Source organism: Talaromyces stipitatus, genomic scaffold (genome assembly GCF_000003125.1).
Source record: "Talaromyces stipitatus ATCC 10500 scf_1105507295589 genomic scaffold, whole genome shotgun sequence".
NCBI classification, from domain to species: Eukaryota; Fungi; Ascomycota; class Eurotiomycetes; order Eurotiales; family Trichocomaceae; genus Talaromyces; species Talaromyces stipitatus.
In genome coordinates this window covers 209,404-232,798 of record NW_002990123.1, presented here as the reverse complement: position 1 = coordinate 232,798, position 23,395 = coordinate 209,404, and the positions used below count along the sequence as shown (strand labels likewise).

Genomic DNA, 23,395 nt, shown 5'->3' with positions numbered 1-23,395 from the left:
ACGAGGACAAACTCAACGGAGAGTGGCAAAAGTGTGGATACTTCAGCTGGTCATGGTCAAATGTTCAGCTGGCTATGGACAACTTTCAGCTGGCTGTGGTCAATGATGTTTGCCACGAAACAACATCAATGTCTCTTATGATTGATTGATTGATTGATTGATTCATACACGCATCTAAGCCTAGTGGCCGGCGGCGCCTTCTAATTGGGCAGCGGGCGTACTACCGTATAAAAGCATAAATCAACGTCAACGTGCCAAGATGCTTCCGGCTTGACGCTGACTTAGTCAACTCCACGCGAAAGTCTCGACACGTATCCGTATCCAGATCCGAAGACCACCAACAACAGATAACGAGCGAACAGAACGCCGAACCAACAAAGGAAATGTGTACATATACAAAATGAGTGAAGGATCTCGGTGCGGGGTGACGTGATATTTATGTTTTGGTGCCCGGTTCTATTTCCAAACGTGTCAAGTGGCTGATCCGTCCAAGCCGAATCAACATGGTTACTCTTCATCAGGGTAGTGTCGCACTCACTGTGAGCGCGTGGTTGTTAAGGGGGTTACGTGATGGAACTGCGTCAATAGACCAGTCCGCATCATAAATTCAATACTCTGCCGAACCCACTGAGGTTCGCTAAGGAGCTTCCGATAATCTGTTTCGCGTGCTTCTTTCCAGAGAGTCTCCATACGCAGGTTTATATGGGTAGGACACCGTATGAGGACGTGGGCCGTATCCTGATCCCCAAGGCCACATTCGCATTGAGGTGAGTCTTCAATCCGTACACTCGCTAGGAAGCTGCGTAGCGCTGATTTACCTGTTTGTAGTTGGATTAACACTGAACTCCAAGCCCGTCGTAATCCCTCGTGCAGCTGCAACACCATCTTCGTTGGTGCTTTGATTATCCGATAGAGATGCCGTCCATGGTTGGCATGCTCCCACTGTTCCTTCCACCTCTTTGCAAAGCCTGCATGTAGCCTCTGGCGACACACTGCCATAAGGATAGTTGACTGATTTGGAATATACGACATTCGTGCGGCGTGTGGTGTAGTCTGATTGGGTGCGCTGATCCTGGCTATGCGGGCGTTCTCCTGTGTACGCCGTGTCGCCTCGACTGCAGCCAACTTTGCCAGCTGGTCTGCTTTCTCGTTGCCTGGGACCCCTTCGTGGCCTGGCACCCACTGTAGTCGTACACGCCATCGAGATCGGTTTCAATGTCTCTTATATAGAATGCATGCTGCGGAAGCAGGAGAGATAGGTTTCAGTACATTGACATTCCATACCCTACCTTGTGTGCTTAGCCTTCAGTGATTCCTCTCGAACGTAATTATATATATATATATCCCTTGTAACGTTGTTACATCTATTGTCCCTTCTCCCACAATAATTCTGTAAGAGAAATACTGGAAAATACAGCTACGAGCTGCATAAATTATGCAACTTACGAGCTTCTCATGTTTTGTGACGGCTCTGGCAACCTTACTATATGAGAGAGTAGTAGAGAGGACCCACCATCCCCAATATTCTGGTCTTTTTGGCGCAACGGCTTAGTGAGCGAATACTCCCGTGAGCGAGGTCGTGACATGTTTGTCTTGTTTGTGGACCCTCGAGGGTCAGACCTAGAGCGCACCCGACCCGCGGGTGAGGGCGAGGCCTAAATCTGCATCCGCAACGACGCGCTCTCGTACGCGCCCGTGCTCAACAACCACAACAACAACAAACCAAGCAACAACGACCAATCAAAACCTTCACAAAACTGGAAGATCTTGCCTGTGCTGCAGAGCTTATGGCTCAATATATACACTCTAGGCCTCGCGAGGGTCAGGATAACCCGATGATACGAGGATTTATTGAGGACGAGAACTTCACAGCCTCACAAAAATCTGGTACGGAAATCCTTGTGGACCTCAAGTGGCTGCTTCAGGATGTTCAAAAAGACACCGGTAATCCGTACACGATCAGAGCAATCATCAAGCGCGTCAACCAGACTATCATCCATGTCCCCATGGAAAACGTGGAACACCCAGAATTGGCAGGCCAGCCTTCGAAATGCAGCCATACCTACATCTCAAAGCACCGGCTCCTCTACACCAGGTGTCAGCCATACAGAACTAGGCATGGACTGCGACATCACTGTGAAAATTCGTGACGAGGCCCTCCGTAAGGAGATACGTAAAATGCAACCTGCAGATATCGTGAAGCGTGCCGAACGAGCTAGGGCCCAAGCAGCGAAGGGCATTCCAAGCCTAGCTCTAGCCGGTTATGTCTTTATTGCTGCGCGACAGCTTCCCTCTGGTGATATCAGTCTGCGAGCTTCGAATGCTGCTGCAGCTGAAGTCCTCCGCTGACACGCAAAGAATCGGGTTCGCGTATTCGGGGAATCTGCGTACGTACGTATGCCTACATGGGGAATCGTTATCGATGGGATGCCTATTCGGGAAGCGGATTTGTCAAACGATGATTTCAAGCAACAACTAGCTGCCGAGAATCAACACGCCTGGGGCCGGAAAGCCGAGATCGAAATCGCGCATGTTGGCTGGCTCACCAAGCCTAGGAGTCATGAAGGATCTCTCGTGGTTGAGTTTACAAATCCAATTGTGGCCAATGATGCAATTTCCATGGGGACTATATGGCGGTCTCGGAGCCACACCAATAGGCCCTATTGTCGAGAGGGACGGTGCAAGATGTGCAAAAAGTGTCAAAAATATGGACACGTCCACGCGCAGTGTCCAAATCCAAAATTTATCTGTGGATTCTGTGCCAAGGAGCATCCGACCTGGGAATGCCCTTCACATCAGAATAAGGAAAAAGATTTTACGCCAAAATGTGCCAACTGCAAGGGTCCACATAAGACTGTAAGCACTAGTTGCGGCCTACGACGTGAGGCCCTAGAAAAGGCAAAATACGCACTAATCAACTGTGAACCATTCCATCGAGTACCTCATTATCTACAGCCAAAATCGATGCAACAGTACACTGCCACAAATACGGATCCTACACCTTATGAAGCTGCGCAGATTCAAGCAGTTACAAAGAAGCATACCACCACCAAATCAACAACTGCTAAAAGCACCTCTGGAGCCACAATAGCTCCAATAACAACACGTCTACAAACACCGGAGGCCCCTACGACCTCAAGAATCATGCCAACAGCTGAGAAAGTCAGGGCCATCCCGTTTACAACCATTGAGAAGCGGCCTGGCGGCAGGTCATCCAAATCCAAATCGTCCAAAAACGATGATAGCGAGTTGGAGCCCACCGAACAGATTCAATCGGCCCTAAATATTACCCAATCTAGTCCTCCTATAGAGACTGTTGACACTATATCACTAAGGACAATATGATACTGTCAACGGCCCCAACGACAAGATCCAAAACCCCGACCCACTAACAACCTACTCACTAGCGCTCAAGGGCAGCTTCCATATTCTACTACAGCCAACACCCCGAGAGGAATACGAGAAACGCCCACGTGTCTGTTTCTCTGTCAACAGAGGGCTGGATCCAGCCACATGGGAGGTCCAATATCACAATAGAGAACTGAGCACGTTGACACTTTATACAGCCGCCCATGGAACTATCCACATTCACAATGTATACAATCCAGGAGTCAATAGCAACGAGGAATCTGTAATTAGCGCCCTGCAAACTGCCATGGCACCTAGGGCGCAGTATATCGTATTGGGGGACTTCAACCGACATCACCCGCTGTGGGCGGGCACGCGATATCAACACGTTGACGAGGAGGCCACCGAACTGATTGACCTTATGGATGAGCATAGGCTTGAGCAGCTCCTACCACCAGGCACGATCACGTACGAGAGGGCAAACGCCAAATCTACGATTGATCTAGTGTGGGCATCGCACAATCTAGCCAACCGGGTAGTGAACTGCGACACCAAGAGAGAGTGGTGGTATGGTGCAGATCACGTCCCAATCCTTACTCAATTTGACCTCACCGCTGTACGTGTTCCTCCAATGGTCCGCAAGCAGTGGAATGCAACAGATTGGGACCTCTTCCTTAAACTGATGGATACGTACTACTGGCACCCAAGGGAGCTCAATGACAATGAGGCGATCAATGAGGCGATCCGCTATCTGGTCGAGGCAATCAATCAAACAGCTGAGCAGGCGACCCCTACAAAGCAGATCACTACCTACTCACGCGCGGGCTACACCCCAGAGATGGCGAAGCTCAAACACCAAGTGTCCAGGTGTCGACGACACGCACGTCGTATAAACACAAATCAGGCATGGGAGGACTACGCAGAGGCTAGGAAAGAGATGAAACGGCGCACTAACGAGCTCGCACGAGATCTACACCGCCAACGAATTGAGCAGGCAACAGAGTCAATAGATGGTTTCTGGAGGATTGCCCGTTGGGTCCGCAACCGGGGCAAGCCACGTGCCACATTTACTCCAACGCTACACTATAATAACACGAATTACACAGCCCCAAAGGAGAAAGCAGCTCTATTCCGAAAGGTCCTCCATCCGGAGCCCCCAGAGGCAGATTTGTCGGACATTGGGCCACAATTCAGATATCCCGAACCGTATATGATACTACCAATTACATTAGACGAAGTCCGCACCGCAATAAACAATGTAAAGCTTGATAAAGCACCAGGGCCAGATGGGATCCCTAATCTGGTCCTTCAAAGGCTGCTTCCTACTATTGAGGCCTATCTCGTTAATCTCTTTAATGCGTGTCTACGTCAATGATACTGCCCTGACCACTTCCGAGGAGTCAAGAGCTATCAATCGAGCCTACTTTTACTAGGTAAGAGCGTAGTAATGGCTCAGGCGCGCATGTTGACACCCTCAACGGGTGAAAATCTGCATCCACAACGACGCGTCCTAATACGCGCCGGGGCTCAACAACCACCACCACCACCGCCAATCACCAACCAACAACGACCAATCAAGACTTATACGAAAATGGAAGACCTTGCTAAGGCAGCGGAGCTGCTCGCTCAGTATATATACTCGAACCCTCGCGAAGGCCAGGATAATCCAATGATTAGAGGATTTATCAACGACGTACGAGACTTCACTACCGCTCACAAATCTGGTCCGGAAATCCTTACGGATCTCAAGCGGCTGCTTGTAGATGTCCAAAAGGACACCGCGGTGCTCCGGACACGATCCAATCAAGCATCTCAATCAAGCGCTACAACCGGATTGTCATCTGTATCCCCGTGGAAAGCATGGAATACCCAGAATTGGCAGGCCAGTCTTCGGAGCGCAGCCGCACCCTCATCTCGAAGCGCCGGCTCCTCCACACCAGGTGTCAGCCATACAGAGCTGAGTATGGACTGTGAGATTGTCGTTAAGATCCGCGATGAAGCTATCCGCAAGGAGATACGTGAACTGCATCCTGCGGAGATCGTGAAGCGAGCCGAACGAGCCAGGGCCCACGCAGCGAAGGGCACTCCAAGCCTGCCTCTAGCCGGTCATGTATTCATTGCTGCTCGACCACTCCCATCGGGGGATGTTAGCCTACGGGCATCGAACGCAGCAGCAGCGGAGGTCCTCCGCAGGCATGCAAAGAATTGGGTTCATGAATTTGGGGAAACAGCGTACGTACGGGTACCCACGTGGGGAATTGTGATCGATGGAATGCCTATCCGGAACGTGGATCTAGGTGAGGAATTCAAACAGCGAATAGCTGCAGAAAATCACCATGCCTGGGGCCGGAATGCAAAGATTGAGATTGCACACGTTGGCTGGCTTACCAATCCTAAAAGCAAGCATGAAGGATCTCTTGTTGTTGAGTTTACAAATCCAATTGTGGCTAACGATGCAATCTCCATGGGGACAGTGTGGCAATCTCGGAGCCACACCAATAGGCCTTATTGTCGAGAAGGACGGTGTAAGATGTGCAAGAAGTGCCAGAAATATGGGCACGTCCACGCGCAGTGTCCAAATCCAAAATATATTTGTGGGATCTGTGCAAAGGAGCATCCGACCTGGGAATGCCCTTCGCATCAGAGCCAGGGAATAGAATTCACACCAAAATGTGCCAATTGCAGTGGCTCACATAAGGCTATAAGTACCAAGTGTGGCTTACGACGTGAGGCCTTAGATAAGGCTAAGATCGCGCTAATCAATTGTGAACCATTTCATCGGGTGCCTCAGTACTTACAGCCCAAGCCGATGCAACAGAATACTACTGCGAATGAGGATCCTACTCCTCACGAAGCTGCGCAGATCCAAGCATCCACAAGGAAGCGCACCAATACGACTAAATCAACAACCACTAAAAGCATCTCAGGGGCGGTAAAGCGTACAAAGACATCAACTACAGCACCTATAGTTCCTACTGAAATCAATGAGCCTACAGCATCAACAACACGCCCACAAACACCAGAGGCCCCTACAACCTCACGAATCATACCAACAGCTGAAAAAATTAAGGCAATCCCATTCACAGCTGTTAAAAAACAGCCTCGCGGTAGACCACCTAAATCTAAATCATCCAACAACAACGACGAGAACGAATCAGAGCCCACGGAACAGATCCAATCGGCTATAGATATCACTCAATCGAGCGCTCCTGTGGAGACTATCGACCCGACACTACTCAGCAAGGATAACATGGCAAAATCAACGGCTCCAGTCACCAGATCAAGAGCCTACCTTGAACAGATACGCAGACAGCGCATCCAGGCCCACCGCCAAGTACGTACACGATCTCAAGATTCGGATGAGATACCACTACCCCGGATATCACAGCTTCCACAGATAAACATGACAATGGAAGACAACAACGTCATCCTAAGCAGCACGGCTAGCTACCGTGAACTTAATGACAACACAACTATTGATTCGGAAGGCTATACAGAACTTTTGAATAGTTTCCATCCCAGTCAAGGACCACGCGCAGCCCCTATTGAGGAAGAAGAGGAGGAGGATGACCTACAAACTGTACAAGATATGAACACACGCTCGTCTCCAGATGTTCTCGACCAATGAGTGCAATATTTGAGATTATACAGTATAACACGCATAAATCCAAGGATGAGGTCATGGCCACATTCTTACGTGATCCCCGAGCTCTCCGCGCCTCCGTGATTGCAATTCAGGAACCATGGAGAAACGAACTAAACAATACAACGCACCAGCCTGCGAGTCTTACACATCAACTCCTCTATCCCAAACCTAACGACAACAACAACAACACTAATAACAATAAGAGAGCCCGTGTGGCCTTATTTGTCAATAAAAGCATCAATCCGGCCAGCTGGTCTCACACTGTCATATCGCCTGACTATCAAATCCTACATATTCGCTATCAACGTTGCCTACATTCGAATTCAAATTCCGAACCACACGATCTCTATATCCACAATATCTATAATGAACCACGGTCGACAACCTTTACGCACATAGATCGAGAACTAACCCGACTAGGATGCTCACGAACCACAGCACATATAGTTCTTGGGGACATGAACGCCCACCATCCAGCCTGGGGTGGCCCTGGCACCAAAATCGACGAACAAGCCACAGAATTGCTTGAGATCATGGATCGCCATGGGATCGAGCTTGCTACCGAAGAAGGACTAGTCACCTGGGAACGTGGCCAATCACAATCAACAATCGATCTAACATTCTTATCTACAACCTTATTTCATCGTCTTGTACTACACGAGCGTGCAGATGAGATCCAACATGACTCTGACCACTGGCCAATCAGGACGCAGATCGACATTGATACACCAACTCACGAACCACGACGGCGCCGCAACTGGGCAGCAACAGATATCAAAGTGCTACAGGAATCGCTTAGCCAACTCATCGCACCAAGGCTTGTAAACGCATAAAAATCTCATATTGAACTTGCAACAGTGGCCTTTACAGCGGCTATTCGCAAAGCGGTTGATCAATCAGTTCCATGGGCTCGTCCGAGCGCGTGGAGCAATCCAGATTTTACACCTGAATGCAAAGAGGCTGTACGAACCTGCCGCCAGCTACGACGTCAATTCTCAAACACCCACAATCCGTGGATCTGGAGGGCTTACCTACGAGCCCGTAACAAGAAGAAACGCCTAGTCAAGAAATCCTTACGACTGGGCCATCGACGTCGCGTACAGCAGGCGACAGAGCAAGGCCCCTTAGGCCTCTGGAAATTGGCAAAGTGGGCACGCTCGCGTAATGGAGCGTATGAATCAGGAATCACCCCAACCCTACAAGACTTGGATGGCCATACAGCGGAAACAGTGGAAGCAAAAACGCAGCTTCTTAGGGAAGCGTTCTTCCCAGCTATCCCAAATGCAGATCTATCAGACATCACAGACAGCCAATATCCGTCACAAATCGAATTCCCGGAGATCCCACGCCACGAGATCGAGTATGTTATTCGTTCAACGCCACCAGATAAAGCACCGGGTGAGGATGGCATTCCAAACAGCTTCTGGCATAAAATCATTAGCATCCCAGTAATCATCGACACTCTATACGAAATCTTTAATGCCTGCATAAGAACTGGCTACAATCCCACTCACTTCCAGCGCTCAATCACCGTCGTAATACGTAAAGGCGGCAACAGGGACTATCGTACACCCAAGGCGTACAGACCTGTGGCCTTGCTCAACACGCTCGGCAAGTTTCTCGAAGCAATTATTGCACGCCGCATCAGCTACGCCATGGAAAGTGAAGGATTGCTTCCTTCAAGCCACCTAGGTGGCCGTAAAGGAATATCCACGGATCATGCCATACAGATCATCCTCGATCGAATCCGTGGAGCCTGGGGACGTGGCCATGCCGTCGTATCTATGCTCCTATTGGACGTCAGCGGTGCCTACGACAATGCCCACCACCTACGACTACTACACAATATGAAGAAACGACGTCTAGGGCACTTTGTGCCGTGGGTGACTGCCTTTCTCACAAATCGAAGCACCAAGATACGGATCCCTGAGGGGATATCTGGCCAAATTCCTACACCAACAGGCATCCCACAAGGATCACCAATCTCACCTATCTTATATCTGATTTACAACGCGGATCTGATTGAGGATTGTGCGGATATAGTCAATCACACAACGACAAGCGGATGGGTGGACGACGTAGCCTTGATGACCACAGGGAATACAGAGACAGAAACAATAAGAAAGCTTCAAAAAGCTAGCGAGATCGCAGATCAATGGGCGGTACGACACGCTTCAGTGTTTGACACGAAGAAGTATCAACTAATTCACTTTGTGAACCCACGAAGCACGACCAATCCTGAATCGCAGCCAATCCAGCTGCGCGATGAAGTTGAAATAAAGCCCAAAGAAGCTGTCAAATATCTCGGCATCTGGCTCGATACGAAGCTAAGCTTTGACACACATCGTGATGAAGCCATTGCAAAAGCAGGCACCAGCCTGGAAGCTCTACGTGGCCTATCAGGATCCACATGGGGGGTCGCACTAGGCTCCATGAGAAGGATCTATCAAGCAATTGTTATCCCACAGATGCTGTATGGCGCTGCAGCCTGGTTCCAACCAGACCTCATGAGCCAGAGGCAAATTACACAAACTGTACGCAAATTTACAACTATCCAAAAGCGCGCAGCGTGCCTGATCAGCGGTGCTTTTCGTACAACGGCTGCGGAGGCCCTCAATATAGAGCTTCACCTAATGCCAATCCGGTTGCAACTGGATCAACTCACAAAGGCTGTAGCCATCCGGATCCGCACAGGTCCTGCCTTTGCAATTCCTGACGGCCTAGTCAATCGACGCACCAGCGGCGAACTCAAGCTTGGCGGATACACTCCCATGGAAGCTCATGCCTGGAAGAAGGGCGGATGCTTATTGGCTCCCCCCGGAACCTTGGCAGGGAAATGGGAGAGCCGATCTGCATACGTTCAGGCACCGTGGCATGAGCCTCCAAAGGTTGTGATTGATGAGCGAGAGAAGGCAGTATCAGTACATAACGACATCACATGCAAGAATGAGCATATCGCAATATACACGGACGGCAGTGGATATCAAGGCTATATTGGCGCGTCCATGGTCTTCCAACATTCAGAAAACAACGAACGGAGTGTATTGGTACGGAAGGCACCTCAACAGTATACGCAGCTGAGGTCTGTGGGATCAAATTCGCGCTCGAAACTGCGCTTCAAATTGCAGACCAGGACATACGAACCAAGAAACTAGTTATTTTCTCAGATAGCCAAGCCGCGCTTAAAACTCTCATGAACCTGCGTATGGTCTCTGGTCAAACGTACATTCAGGGCTGTGTCGATTCACTGAGGAAGTGTACGGATGAGGACATCGATGTAACACTGAGGTGGATTCCAGGCCATGAGGGTGTTCCTGGAAATGAAGCTGCAGACAGGGCTGCAAAACGTGCGGCTCTAATGGGTGCACGAAGGCAAATCGTACCTGGAGATCTATCAAGTGAAGGATGGACCATACTCGCAGCAGCTGCAAAACGCAGAATACGCCAATCAACCAAGGATGCCTGGGAGAGACGGTGGGACAAGCAAAAGGCAGGGAAACCTACCAAAAAACTTGTCACTCAGCCTTCCAAGCGCACACTCCAATATTGGACCTTTCTCCGCAAAGCAACATCGTCAATACTGATACAGCTGCGTACCGAACGAATCGGGCTAGCGCACTATCTGTGGCGAATTAACAGGCGAGAACAACCATACTGTGCCTGCGGCCTATCTGGTCAATCAGTACGACATATCCTCATGGAATGCCCACTGTATGAGAATGAACGCGGTCTCATGTGGTCACGAATCAAGGGATTCCGACGCACAACAGATCTGCAAGCATTACTCAAGGAAAAAAAGGCTGCAATTGCAATCGCGCAGTTCATCATTGACACGCGAGTGCTTGATCAATCCCGTGAGGTAGATCCGGAAGCAGTTGGCACCTATGAAAGCGCAGAAACAGCGGCTCAATTGGAGCCTGCAAATGACAAGGACACTGACGTGGGAACATGTACGAACACGCACGTAGATGACGTGCGTTCCAGGTCGACGTCGTTATCAGTAAGGACCAGGATTGACACGAATACGAGCCTTGGATCAAGTGATTCAGAGCCAGCCAACGGGATGCAATGTAGAGGACGTACAATTCGGATTTGCGAAGGGTGAGATACGCAGATTTTTATGAGGAATACAGGATATGTGGGTTTGAAGCGAACTGGTGCAGTTCAGAGGACTTGTAAAGAATTTGGGAATTCTTGTAGGCGGGGCGTACGCGCACTAGCCGACCAAGATGTTTGATTTATTTGTTTGTTTGACATGTTTGCATTCGTTATTCTTGTTTCCTTAGCTTCCGTTTCTCTGTGGCGCGCCTCTATGGCGCACCACCCGTGGCTGGGCCGCGGATCTCTTGGTGCCTGCAGGCTTAGGCACACACCTGGATAGCGGCTCTTAGTCAGCGGCCAGCTACAGCGGGTATATCAATACTACTACTACTACTACTACTACTACTACTGACCACTTCCGAAGGTCGACAACAGTCATCCTTCGCAAGCCTGGAAAGCCTGATTACTCTGACCCAAAAGCATACCGCCCAATAGCGTTACTAAGCACGATTGGTAAAGCACTAGAATCAGTGTTAGCCAGGAGGCTCAGCTATCTAGTGGAGCAATACAATCTTCTACCAAAGCAACATATTGGAGGACGTCGCGGCCGCTCATGCGAGCTGGCAATCCATCTCCTACTAGAAGAGACCCATAGTGCGTGGAGAGAGGGCTCACGAGTAGCCTCAGGGCTTGCACTTGACGCGGCGGGGGCTTTTGATAACGTCAATCATATAAGGCTGATACACGACCTACGAAAGCGCCTGGTGCCAGAGGACCTGATTGGCTGGATTGAGAGCTTTCTAAGCAATCACCGCACGTCAATCACGCTCCTAGAGGGCAATATGGGGGAATTTCCAGTCAATACGGGCATCCCACAGGGCTCCCCACTGTCACGAATCTTATTCCTATTCTTTAATGCAGACCTTATTGAGCAGATACTCGCCGAGTGCCCGGACGTGGTCGTACTTGGATATATTGACGATATGGCGTTTGGGACCTCCGCCGCAGCCAACTGCTGCACACTCACCAAAGCGCACCAAGTTGCAGAGCGCTGGGAGAGGACTCATGCCTCTAAATTCGCACCTGCCAAATATCAACTACCCACTTCTGGCGGAAGCACCAAATGGTGCCTAAACCAAGGGTTAGGCTGGATATGCCTCTCATAATCAAGGGAGTGGAAATCAAGCCTGTGGACTCGATCAAATATCTCGGGGTCTATCTGGATACCCACCTCACCGGGGAAGTGCACGTACAGGAGATGAGAGAGAAGGCGGCAAAATTGGTGGCGGGATTAAGCTCAACCGCAGGATCGACATGGGGAACGCCCCTGGTTCATCTACGGAAAATATACACGGCTGTTCTCCAGCCACAAATCATGTACGCGTGCTCCACGTGGTATATACGAGGTGGAAGAGGCTTCACTGGTGCGCAACGGGCTGCGGAGCAAGCTATCCGATCGATCCAGGATCAGGCCCTTCACCGGATATCTGGCGCCTTCAAACGTACGTCACAACAGGCCCTAGAGGTCTGCCTCCACGTACCACCTGCAGAGCTCACGCTCGCAAAGCTGGCTGAGGAGGCCTGCCTGCGGATCATGACCTCGCCACTTCGATCTACGCTTTACCATATACGTGGCCAAGCCCACCGTAACGACCCATACACGTCGCCACTTCACCGATTGGAAACAGCCATCAACCGCAAACTTGGACGTGATACTAGTCAACGTATCGAGACGATCTACGCCTTTGTAGTGCCACCATGGTGGGAGCCACCAGAAGCAAGGATTAACGACACCCGTGAGGAGGCTATTAAGGCTATTGAAGCAACCTCAGGAACAGATACAACAATACAGTTCTTTACCGACGGAAGTGGCTTTGACAATGGGATTGGGGCAGCAGTCTACTCATCAATAGGACAGGCGTATAAGCCAGTAGGCTCATCTGATACACATACTGTTTACGCAGGGGAGCTGGAGGGAATCGACGCGGCATTGGAAATCCTACTCCGAAGCCAGCCACGCGGCGACAACCCACACGAAGCCACGATCTACACAGATAATCAAGCCGCGATACGCGCCACGTGCCAGCCAGGGCGGTCCTCTGGGCAGTATATCATCCGACGGATCGTACGACACCTGGGCCTCCTACGCGACAACCGATCCCGATGGCGTGTACGACTACAGTGGGTCCCAGGCCACGAAGGGGTCCCAGGCAACGAGAAAGCAGACCAACTTGCAAAGTTGGCTGCAGTTGAGGCGACACAGCGTACACAAGAGAACGCCCGTATAGCCAGGATCAATGCACCCAACCAGACTACACCACACGCCGCACGAATGTCATATATTCCAAATCAGTCAACTATCCTTGTTGCAGTGTGTCGCCAGAGACTACATGCAGGCTTTGCAAAGTGGTGGAAGGACCAGTGGGAGCATGCCAAGCATGGACGGCATCTCTATCGGATAATCAAAGAGCCAACGAAGATGGTGTTGCAGCTGCACGAAGGATTACGACGGACTTGGAGTTCGGTGTTGATCCAACTACAAACAGGTAAATCAGCGCTACGCAGCTTCCTAGCGAGCGTACGGATTGAAGACTCACCTCAATGCCAATGTGGCCTTGGAGATCAGGATACGGCCCACGTCCTCGTACGGTGCCCTATCCATATAAACCTACGTTTGGAGACCCTCTGGAAAGAAGCACGCGAAACAGACTATCGAAAGCTCCTCAGCGAACCTCAGTGGGTTCGGCAGAGTATCGATTTCATGATGCAGACTGGTCTATTGACACAGTTCCGTCACGCAATCCTCCTAATAACCACGCGCTCACAGTGAGTGCGACACTGTCTCGATGAAGAGTAACCACGTTGATTCGGCTCGCACGGATCAGCCACTCGACACGTTTAGAAATAGAACCGGGCACCAAAGCACATATATCACGTCATCCCGCACCGAGATCCTTCACTCCTTTTGTATGTATACACATTTCCTTTGTTATTTCGGCGTTCTGTTCGCTCGTTACCTGTTGGTGTTCTTCGGATCTGGATACGGATATGTGTTGGGATTTTCGCGTGGTGTTAATTGAGCCAGCGCCAAGCCGGAAGTCTTGGCACGTTGACGTTGATTTATGCTTTTGTACGGCAGTACGCCCGCTGCCCAATTAGAAGGCGCCGCCGGCCACTAGGCTTAGATGCGTGTATGAATCAATCAATCAAGGTCCAAAACCCGCGCCGAACAGCTACGCAGAAAAAGTGTCCAGATGCGCCAGCTACGTGCACAATCTCATGAATCAGATGAAATACCGTTGCCCCAGATACCGCAGCCTCATATGAGCATGACGATGGATAACAATAACATCATCCTAAGCAGTACGGCTAGTTATCGTGAACTCAATCAAAACATGACTATTGATTCAGAGGGCTATACAGAGCTCCTGAATAGATTTAGGCCTAGCCAACGTCAACACGCACCCCACATCCAGGAGGAAGCTGAGGAAGATGGCCTACAGACTATACGAAGCATGATCACACCCTCCTCTCCGGATGCCCTCAGTCAATGAGTACACTATTCGAAGTTATACAGTACAATACGCACAAATCAAAGGATGAGGTCATGGCCACATTTCTACGCGATCCCCGAGTCCTCCGTGCCTCCGTTATTGCAATCCAAGAACCATGGAGAAACGAATTGAATGATACAACACACCAACCTGCAAGGCTCACGCACCAACTACTCTATCCCAAATCAAAGAACAATCAAAGAGCCCGTGTGGCCTTATTCGTTAATAAAAGTATCGATCCAGCCAGCTGGTCTCACACTGTTGTGTCGCCTGATTACCAAATTCTACATATTCGCTATCAACGCCGTCTACCCAACTCCAATCCTGAATCGTACGAACCACATGATCTCTACATCCACAATATCTATAGTGAGACACGTTCAGCTACTTTTGCACACACGTGGAACGGGAGCTAAATTGATTAGGAAGCTCACGAACCTCAGCACACCTAGTGCTTGGGGATATGAATGTTCACCATCCAGCCTGGGGTGGCCCTGGCACAAAAATCGACGAACAAGCCACCAAATTACTTGAAATCATGGATCGCCATGGAATCGAGCTCACTACTGAGGAAGGAGTAGTCACCTGGGAGCGTGGCCAATCACAATCGACCATTGACCTAACATTCCTCTCTACATCGTTATTTAATCGACTTATATTGCATGAGCGCGCTGATGAGATACAACATGACTCAGATCACAGGCCAATTAGAATGCAGATCGATATCGACACTCCGACCTACGAACTACCACATCGCCGTAACTGGGCAGCCACAAGTGTCAAATTACTGCACGAACTGCTTAGCCAAATCACCGTGCCAATCCTCACGAATGCGTTAAAATCTCATATTGAGCTTGCAACAGTGGCTTTTACGGCAACTATACGAAAGGCAGTTGACCAATCAGTTCCATGGGCTCGCCCAGGTCGTTCCACAATATTTCTTTTTCTCGTCGTATGATTTGTCTGGCTTTTGCCCTTCTACAGGCTTCACACTGTACGGTGGTAGGACCTTTGGATAGGCCAGTCACTCTTACACCTTTTGTCGTTGTGGCAAGGTGTTCGATAGCTTGGGGTCCAGGATGGCCAAAGCGAGCGTGCCATTTCTTAGCGTCAGCTTTTCGTTCTTTTCTGACTGTCCACGAATTGAAGCGGTGTCGTCGTATCATAAAGGCCGTTTTTACGAGAGGATGGTCGTTGGCGATATGTTCGAGTACGAATTAACCTTCCTTTTCTCTTACATACGCAAGGACTTGATTTTTCTCGTTCCGAAGGCAATCAAAGCCTCTTCTGGTGTCCCACCAGATTCCTTGCTTTCTTAGTTGTTGGAAAGACACCAGGTTTGCCACAAAGTCCTTGCAGTATGCCACGTTATAAAGGCGCAGAATCTGAAGTCTTCCACCAAGGCCGTGGATTTCGATATCCACTTCTCCATATCCTAAGATAGGTACTTGGTGGGTGCCTGCCCATAAGAAGTCTCCTGCCGTTGCTTTCCGGAAGTTCACAAACCTTTCTATCTCATTGAAAACGTGAATTGATGACCCTGAATCCAATAAAGCTGAATGTTTTAAAGGATATTCGTTAATTGACAGTGCAGCCAAATCCTTTTCCATGCGAACATAGCAAGTCGATTTGCAGCTGCCTACAGCCGACTTAAAGAGTCAATTCGAACTTGCTGTTTCTCCTTGGAAAGTGGCCTCATTCTGAGTATTTTGAGCCGTAGGTTCTCGTCGCTCTTGGGATCGACTTCTAGAGCGAGATCGTTCTTTCCTTTGAGAAGGAGCTTGTCCCTGTTCTTTGGTTAGTACACGTCTTACCTCTTTTGCTAATGAGGGTTTTACTGGGATGAAAAGAAAAGAAGTGACTAGCAAGATTGTATGTATTCGGTTCTCCGTCTCTCATCAGGGGTAAATTTTGGGCTGAAATCTAGGTGCGCAGATATATGCCCTAAGGTGCCTTTTTTTAGACCTATAAGATCGAACGTCGGATCTCTCTGCCTCGTTTGTAATCTGGATTATTTGACAAGTTCCCTATACGTATATATTGTTTAGTGCTCGCCTTCGCTTAGTCATCGCTCTAGTAAACCAACGTTTCGACAGCTTCAGGATTGTAGTTAGGGCAATAATCTAGGGTTTTATATTCCCCGCATAATTTCCACCATCGCGTTGTCAACAACAACACCACTACTTTCCTCCTTCTTCATATCCTTTTACCACCTACTCCACGCTTCCCTCATTAGGTTTCCATACCGTTCCTTTTCACCGCTCGCCGTGATGGCTGAGCCTCGTCAGACATGCTCGGGCTGTGGAACTGACAAGCCCCTAGACCAGTTTAAGAACAAAACTGGCAATCGGACTTGAAAGACGTGTCTTACGTGTCGAAATAAAAGACAAGATAATCGTGCTCCTAAAAGGAAAAGCAAACGAAGCGGACGTCCCTGAGCCTCCAGTTGAGGATACTCATGTTCCTCATTTCATGCGGCCAATTAATGCCTCACTTCGAAGAATTGCCCCTCAATGCGTCTCTGCCCAACACTTCTTGCAACATACTATAGAGCAGAGTCAGCAAGATACCCTCTCGTCTTCTGCTCCCTCTTTCCATTTTCGAGGTGCTCACTCTCAGGATACACCGCAGGTTGCTGAAGCTCGTCGGCGTAGAGAGCAAGATCGACGTGCTCATCGTGCTGCAAGACGAGCTGGGGAAGACGTGCCTCCATCTCAGGGATTGGATACGTACATTGCTCAGCAAGAGCAAGAGAATCCCCCCTCTACTCAACCTCCTCCTTTCTCCACACCACTATACCTCCTTCTGCTCAACAACCGCCCCCTTCCACTCCTCATGCAGAGAGTCAAGTTTTCATCTACCCGTGCCGCTAGCGCGCACCTCACCAGCGAAGCGGGTGAGGGTGCGCGTCACATAAGTGAAATTGTCAGATAAATGATATTTTTTGGTATTTCAAACTCCCCATATCATTACAAACCCCCAAAACACTACCAAAATGCCATCCGAGAAGTATAAAGAAGAGGAAAACAGGATCTCAGAGGCCTTAGAGATACTTAGGAAAAACCCGGGGCAAAAAATCAAGCCGTTGGCGCGTCAATTTGGCGTGGATTACTAACGGCTCCGGCGACGCGTGTTAGGCGGCACTTCTCAACTAAACCGACGACCAACGCACAAGCGATTGACGGAGGATCAAGAACGCGCTATAATTCTATGGATGAATGATCTAGATGATAGAGGAATCCCTCCAACCGTCCGCATGATTAAAAACTACGCGGATAAAGTGCTTCAAAATATGCACCCCGGCGCGGATAACCCCCCTCAACTCGGGGATCGCTGGGTCTATCGCTTCCTCAAACGACTGCCCAAAGAATACGTCAAAATGAAGCAAAAGACTATTGATCCAAAGCGACATCTTGCTGAGGACCCGAGCTTTATACAGGCCTGGTTTGACCGTCTAGAAACTGCAATAGAACGCTATAAGATTACACCATCTAATATTTGGAACTTTGACAAATCTGGATTTCAAATTGGACAAGGGGGGGATGAAGAAGTTGTAACAAGATATCACGGGACCACCGCCATACAGGTAGACGTCGGTACCGCATTGGGCCTAGCGTGATCGTAGCAAGGACATCAACCTCGCACGCCACGGATCTCAGATAGTTAGTTAGACTTCTCAATATCACTCTCTCTGGCCCATCATCAGGTTATGCGCCTGGATTTCTTTTGAACAGGTCGTTTCAATACGATTCCTCAACCTCTGATCACGGATCAACACCCTTTTCAAACAACCAAGTCCCTATCAGCATGACTGGGGGAGAAGGTGACCAGAACGATGGCCAACAAGGCTCATCTCGACAGACAGACCGAAACGGCCAAACAGGTCAACAAGGTCATGTCACAAATACAGGAGTGGTGAATCATCCTACAGTGATAGATCAAGCCACGGAGATCCCAAAGGACGGCCAAAGCATCACTTTGACGCCGATCCAAGTCCTACAAGGAGCAGATGATTACAATCGATGGTATCAAGCCGTACGACGCGAGCTCTTAGGAAACGATCTACTCGACCTTATCGACAAGAGCATCCCACGACCTCATGTTGGGTCAGCTCACTACAAAATCTGGAAGAAGCTGTCACTCAAAGTGGCAGGTTGGCTTTCTGCAACGCTCAGTCGAGACGTTGGCACAAAAGTCCAAACCATAACTGTCAATGTTGATTACGCAGATGACCTATTGGCAGCAATTCGAACTATTTGCAAGGGAGAAGCCGATTCACAAGCCGGTTGGCGAGCTTGGACAGACTTCAGAAAATGCGACAGACATCAATATGCAACTTGTGAGGCATATATCCATGCCCTCCGCGCAAAGCACAGCGACGCCGAACGCGACGGTTTCGGTGTTCAGCCATGTCAACTCATCATCACTCTCCTTCACTCCATTGAGACGGATCTCCCTACATGGGTCACACTCAAGATGGAGCAATACAAGGACGTGAAGAGCAAAAATATGGACGATTTTCATCAGTTGTGTTCCGAGGCGTTAGAAAAATGCCAAGGTCTCAAATTCAGTATGGGCAACGCTGCAAACAACTTCAATCCTTCCACACCAGCAACTCCAAAGTCAACTGATGGGAGAGAGGATAAGAAGAGGAAGGAGCGAGACCCAGATACCCCCAACGAGAAAAAGCGGAATGCCCCAAAGCCAGGAGTGTCGGTGGAGGAGTGGCTCAAGAAGCTACGCAAATGGAGAAGCAGAGACGACAACTGCGGATACTGTGGTATAAAGGGCCATGGTTGCTCAAAGTGCTATTATCTTGCAGATTCACCTCCACCAAATTGGTATCCAAAATTGGATTTATGGTGTTACAGAGACAGAGCGGCACCAAAACAACAAGAGACTAAAAATGACGGAGACACTGCGACAAAAACATCTACAACTATGAATGTCTCGTCTTTTGCACTTTCATCCGATTTCTTTATGCCAAATATCGGTGGCGCAGCTATTGACACCGAAGCGTTCGCAGAGCACGTTGAACAACCAATCGACAAAGAGAATATGCCCAAATCAAAAGCCTTAGCAATGGCACTCTCAGCGACCACACCAGAAAGCCTTATTGGAAAGTTCGTTGCCGACTCTGGCGCTGGACACAGCATGGCTGGAGATTTCGCAAGCTGGGTGGAAATCTACAAATACAAAGACGACGATGAAGCCTATACGTACGAATGCAGCAACGGCATGGAGGCAAAGGCCACGGGATATGGCACAACACTCATACGATTCGACAACGGCGAGGACAGACCAGCTGAGCTTTTGACTCGCACATACTATGTACCTGGATTGAAATACAACCTTTGGGCATGCGAGCGAGCAAAGGATGAGAGCAAAGTATGGTATTGCAGCAAAGACTGCACCGTACGAAGAATGGATGATGATTCAGTTATTGGCCATACTACAGTTGTAGGAGGCGTCCCAATTCTCAGAACCATGACAACCGGGAAAGAGCTTCAATTTGGAGCGCTTAATCTATCTGCAATCTCAGCAGAGTTGCAACATCGACGACTTGGCCATGCCAGCGACGTGATTCGTAAGGGCACAGCTCAGGCTTATGATCTTGAAGCGATCAAAGAAAAGATTAAGCACTGTGAATCCTGCAGACTCGGGAAATCGAAACGCATTGTGTCCCACGATCCGCTGCCGAAAGCATTGAAAGCCGGACAGATTGTCTACGTCGACGTTCAGCACATAAAGCCGACAGGGTTTAACGGGTACAACTACTTCACAGCGTTCCTCGACGACAAAACGCGTATGCCAGACGTTCGTTTCCACGTCACAAAAGGTGAAGCTTCGGATAAGTGCATGACTACTGCACGGAGTTCAAAAATCAGACGGGGAATTGGCCAGTGATCATCACAAAAGATCAAGGGCGAGAATTCTTCAGATTCATCAAATGGTCTAAAGAAAATCAAACTGGCATCCAATTCAGGGAATCTCCAGCACGAACCCCCGAACCAAATGGACCAATCGAATGGCTTCAGTTTTACCTTGCTCAAATCGCAAGGGTAATGATGATTGATGCAGGGCTACCCGAATATTTGTGGCCATTTGCAGTGGAGACAGCGTGTTATACAGTGGCACGCCTTGTCAAGCCAGGACAGGAGAAGGCGCCTATACAACAATGGCGTGAGGAATTGGGATTTCCAAATCCTATTCCCCATCTTGAACATTTGCGCGTATGGGGTTGCAAAGCCTACATGCACATACCAGAGGAAGATCGTGTAAAGGCACGCAAGATGCTACCGAAAACTGAGATCGGACGTCTCATGGGCTACATGGGCGATCACGGTCACATTTACAAGATTTGGTTTCCAGCAACGGGAGACGTCAAATTTTCACGAGACGTCACTTTTTGGGAAGGTCCAGAAGACGGCATGATTGATGAGATCGAGGACCCGACACCAACTACGACAAAGGTTGAGATGTCAAAACCGCTCACAATCATCTTCCATAAAGATCCTGTCGAGAAGAATCAGAAACGTATCACAATCGCTGATGAGAATCTCACAATTGAAGATATCTTGAACAGCAATTATTACGACTTCGAACAGAACGCGTACGTGACAGGCAGAGCAGAAACTCTGAGCACAACCCCGGAGCGAACTCATGAGCAAGATCGCGCGGATGAGAGTGATCAAGAAGAATTTTTTGATGCAGAAGCGGAGGGGTCAGTCGATGCTACAACGGAAGAGGCTCTTGAGATAATTCGGAAGAAAATCTCACAACAAAAAGCTCTCATCAAGGAGCAAGCTCAAATCATGAACAACGAACAAGCCTTGGTTGATGGCATCACGAGTCTGGAAACCGTATATGAGTCGGTCGAGCACAACGATACCAACGATTCGATGCACGAAGAAGCCCCCGCACGTATGGATGATGACACGCCCGTACAAGAGATGACTCATAAAAACATTACAACACGAGTTTCTTCACGAAAGAACAAAGGGATGAGATTGATGTTGACTCTCATGGAGGAACAGGAGAGAGAGCAAGAACAGCGACGTGCAAAGAAAGAACAAAAAGCTAGTTCGACACACTCCACATCAGAAACCATGGTTCGACTCAATATCAACACAAATTTGCAAGCCTCGGCAATTCCTGACATTATTCCCAAACTCAAAAAGTGGGAGGTGGAGATTCCTGGCAACGATCGCCAGATGCTTAAATCACCACTCCGAGACCTGTGGAAAAAGGCAATGCAGGACCAAGTTGAAAAGCTACGTGCGAACGAGACATGGAAGCTAGTACCGAAGCCCAAGAATAGTGCAAAGATTTTACCTGGAAAGTGGGTTTACGACGTCAAAGCGGACGATGAGTCAAATGTTACCGAATTCCGAGCAAGATGGGTTGTTTGTGGCAACTTTGAGGTAAAGGATAACGAGAATAATTACTCACCAGTGGTCAGCGACGTTGGAGTGAAGATTTTCCTCACTTATTGCATTAAGAACGGCCTCAAAATCTTCCAAGCAGACATCATTACTGCGTATTTACACGCGATGCTGCAGCGACGCCAGGTCCTTGTGGAACAACTAAAAGGTGTTGATATTATTGACGGAATGGTTTGCTCTTTACTAAAAGCACTGTATGGCCTACGTGGATCGGCAGTCCTGTGGTATGACACCATAAGTTCAAAATTAAAAGAATTGGGTTACAAACCGATCAACGAGGAACCATGCATCTTCATACGGGAAAGCGACGGCATGGCCATTGCACTCTACGTCGATGATAATCTCATTGCAGGCAAGTGCGAGGCACAAATCGATGGGATTCTTGACACTTTCGACAAGGCATGGGGAGTTAAGCGAATTGGTGAACCAAAGCGTTTTCTTGGCATCAACGTTCACCGCGAGAAGGATACGATCAAATTGGAACAATCGGACTACGTTGATGGCATTCTCAACCGTTTCAGCATGGCGGATTCCCATCCCCGCTCCCTACCCTTGGAACCCAAATTTACCCTGGAATCAAATGACCCAAAAGCCACTGATGACGAGAAAGAAAAGTTTGTGAAGATCACAGGATCGGCTAACTGGTTGACATCAAAAACTAGACCCGATATCACGTTTACTGTACGCCGTTTACAGCATAAGCAACACGATCCCACAAAGTACGACTATGTCGCCGGAAAGGGAGTGCTACGCTATTTGAAAGGCACCAAAAAGTATGGTATCACGTTGAACAAATACCCCAGCAAAGGACTCGAGGTGTACGTCGATTCCTCACACGCCGATCACCCCAATGGCAAATCCACCGAGGGATTTATCATTTTCTACGCCGGATCACCGATCTCGTGGAACTCTTCAAAGCAAACCCTCGTCGCCCCGTCATCGACCGTATCCGAATACTTGGGAGTAGGAAGCGGGATAAGGCAAGGATTATGGATACAAAATATGCTGATAAGCCTAGGATTGGTGAAGAAAGGAGAACCCCTAGTTGTTTACACCGACAGCAATAACGCGATGACGGCGTCGCACAAACCCGGTACTGCTCAAGCAGTGAGATGGCTACGCATCCATTACCACTTCATGAAGGATTTGATCGACAAAGGGGAGGTTATTCTCAAGAGAATCGACACAAAGGAAAACCCCGCAGACGGACTTACAAAGGCGCTCACGACGGAGCTATTCGACAAATTCCGGAATCAAATTGGAGTGGAGGCATGTTGATTTTTCATGGTTGTGAGGTTTACGAGATTTTCTCAACACCAAGTTGTGCCTCCCGAGTTTCCTTTCTATGTGTACTTTAACTT

The 23,395-nt window shown here is 49.1% G+C and overlaps 8 protein-coding genes across 8 annotated transcripts, besides 15 other annotated features; 7 read left to right on the top strand and 1 right to left on the bottom strand.

Moving 5' to 3' along the window:
• Positions 1-138: 138 nt before the first annotated feature.
• Positions 139-163: a microsatellite.
• A 443-nt stretch (positions 164-606) lies between these two features.
• Positions 607-1,194: a mobile genetic element.
• Positions 1,195-1,787: 593 nt separating this feature from the next.
• TSTA_008730 (reverse transcriptase, putative) lies at positions 1,788-4,723 on the top strand (the record flags this gene model as incomplete). The annotated part of the gene is made up of 4 exons (XM_002488713.1): positions 1,788-2,015; positions 2,038-2,337; positions 2,359-3,298; positions 3,336-4,723. 4 exons carry the CDS (start codon positions 1,788-1,790, stop codon positions 4,721-4,723), a joined length of 2,856 nt encoding a protein of 951 aa, XP_002488758.1.
• Positions 3,467-4,744: a mobile genetic element.
• A 51-nt stretch (positions 4,745-4,795) lies between these two features.
• On the top strand, positions 4,796-10,998 carry TSTA_008720 (reverse transcriptase, putative; the record flags this gene model as incomplete). Its single annotated transcript, XM_002488712.1, has 5 exons — positions 4,796-6,961; positions 7,000-7,815; positions 7,975-10,033; positions 10,072-10,944; positions 10,979-10,998. The coding sequence occupies 5 exons, from the start codon at positions 4,796-4,798 to the stop codon at positions 10,996-10,998; spliced, it is 5,934 nt and encodes a 1,977-aa protein (XP_002488757.1).
• Positions 7,066-9,996: a mobile genetic element.
• Positions 7,165-7,196: a microsatellite.
• Positions 10,035-10,721: a mobile genetic element.
• Positions 10,999-11,414: 416 nt separating the features above from the next.
• Positions 11,415-11,445: a microsatellite.
• Positions 11,446-12,216: a mobile genetic element.
• Positions 12,150-13,721: a mobile genetic element.
• On the top strand, positions 12,189-13,865 carry TSTA_008710 (uncharacterized protein; the record flags this gene model as incomplete). Its single annotated transcript, XM_002488711.1, has 2 exons — positions 12,189-13,406; positions 13,662-13,865. 2 exons carry the CDS (start codon positions 12,189-12,191, stop codon positions 13,863-13,865), a joined length of 1,422 nt encoding a protein of 473 aa, XP_002488756.1.
• A 618-nt stretch (positions 13,866-14,483) lies between these two features.
• On the top strand, positions 14,484-16,393 carry TSTA_008690 (uncharacterized protein). Its single transcript, XM_002488710.1, has 2 exons — positions 14,484-14,958; positions 15,015-16,393. The coding sequence occupies exons 1-2, from the start codon at positions 14,586-14,588 to the stop codon at positions 15,545-15,547; spliced, it is 906 nt and encodes a 301-aa protein (XP_002488755.1). The 5' UTR covers positions 14,484-14,585; the 3' UTR covers positions 15,548-16,393.
• Positions 15,020-15,523: a mobile genetic element.
• Positions 15,558-16,451: a mobile genetic element.
• Positions 15,807-16,228, bottom strand: TSTA_008700 (uncharacterized protein; the record flags this gene model as incomplete). Its single annotated transcript, XM_002488709.1, has 1 exon — positions 15,807-16,228. A coding segment is annotated over one exon (422 nt), but the record flags the coding sequence as incomplete, so codon positions are not given.
• A 428-nt stretch (positions 16,452-16,879) lies between the features above and the next one.
• TSTA_008680 (uncharacterized protein) lies at positions 16,880-17,523 on the top strand (the record flags this gene model as incomplete). Its single annotated transcript, XM_002488708.1, has 2 exons — positions 16,880-16,890; positions 16,917-17,523. The coding sequence occupies 2 exons, from the start codon at positions 16,880-16,882 to the stop codon at positions 17,521-17,523; spliced, it is 618 nt and encodes a 205-aa protein (XP_002488753.1).
• Positions 17,524-17,584: 61 nt separating this feature from the next.
• Positions 17,585-18,208, top strand: TSTA_008670 (uncharacterized protein; the record flags this gene model as incomplete). The annotated part of the gene is made up of 2 exons (XM_002488707.1): positions 17,585-17,681; positions 17,727-18,208. The coding sequence occupies 2 exons, from the start codon at positions 17,585-17,587 to the stop codon at positions 18,206-18,208; spliced, it is 579 nt and encodes a 192-aa protein (XP_002488752.1).
• Positions 17,612-18,190: a mobile genetic element.
• Positions 18,209-18,396: 188 nt separating the features above from the next.
• On the top strand, positions 18,397-23,312 carry TSTA_008660 (uncharacterized protein; the record flags this gene model as incomplete). The annotated part of the gene is made up of 2 exons (XM_002488706.1): positions 18,397-20,395; positions 20,446-23,312. The coding sequence occupies 2 exons, from the start codon at positions 18,397-18,399 to the stop codon at positions 23,310-23,312; spliced, it is 4,866 nt and encodes a 1,621-aa protein (XP_002488751.1).
• Positions 19,645-20,451: a mobile genetic element.
• Positions 20,412-21,305: a mobile genetic element.
• Positions 21,825-23,300: a mobile genetic element.
• Positions 23,313-23,395: the final 83 nt, after the last annotated feature.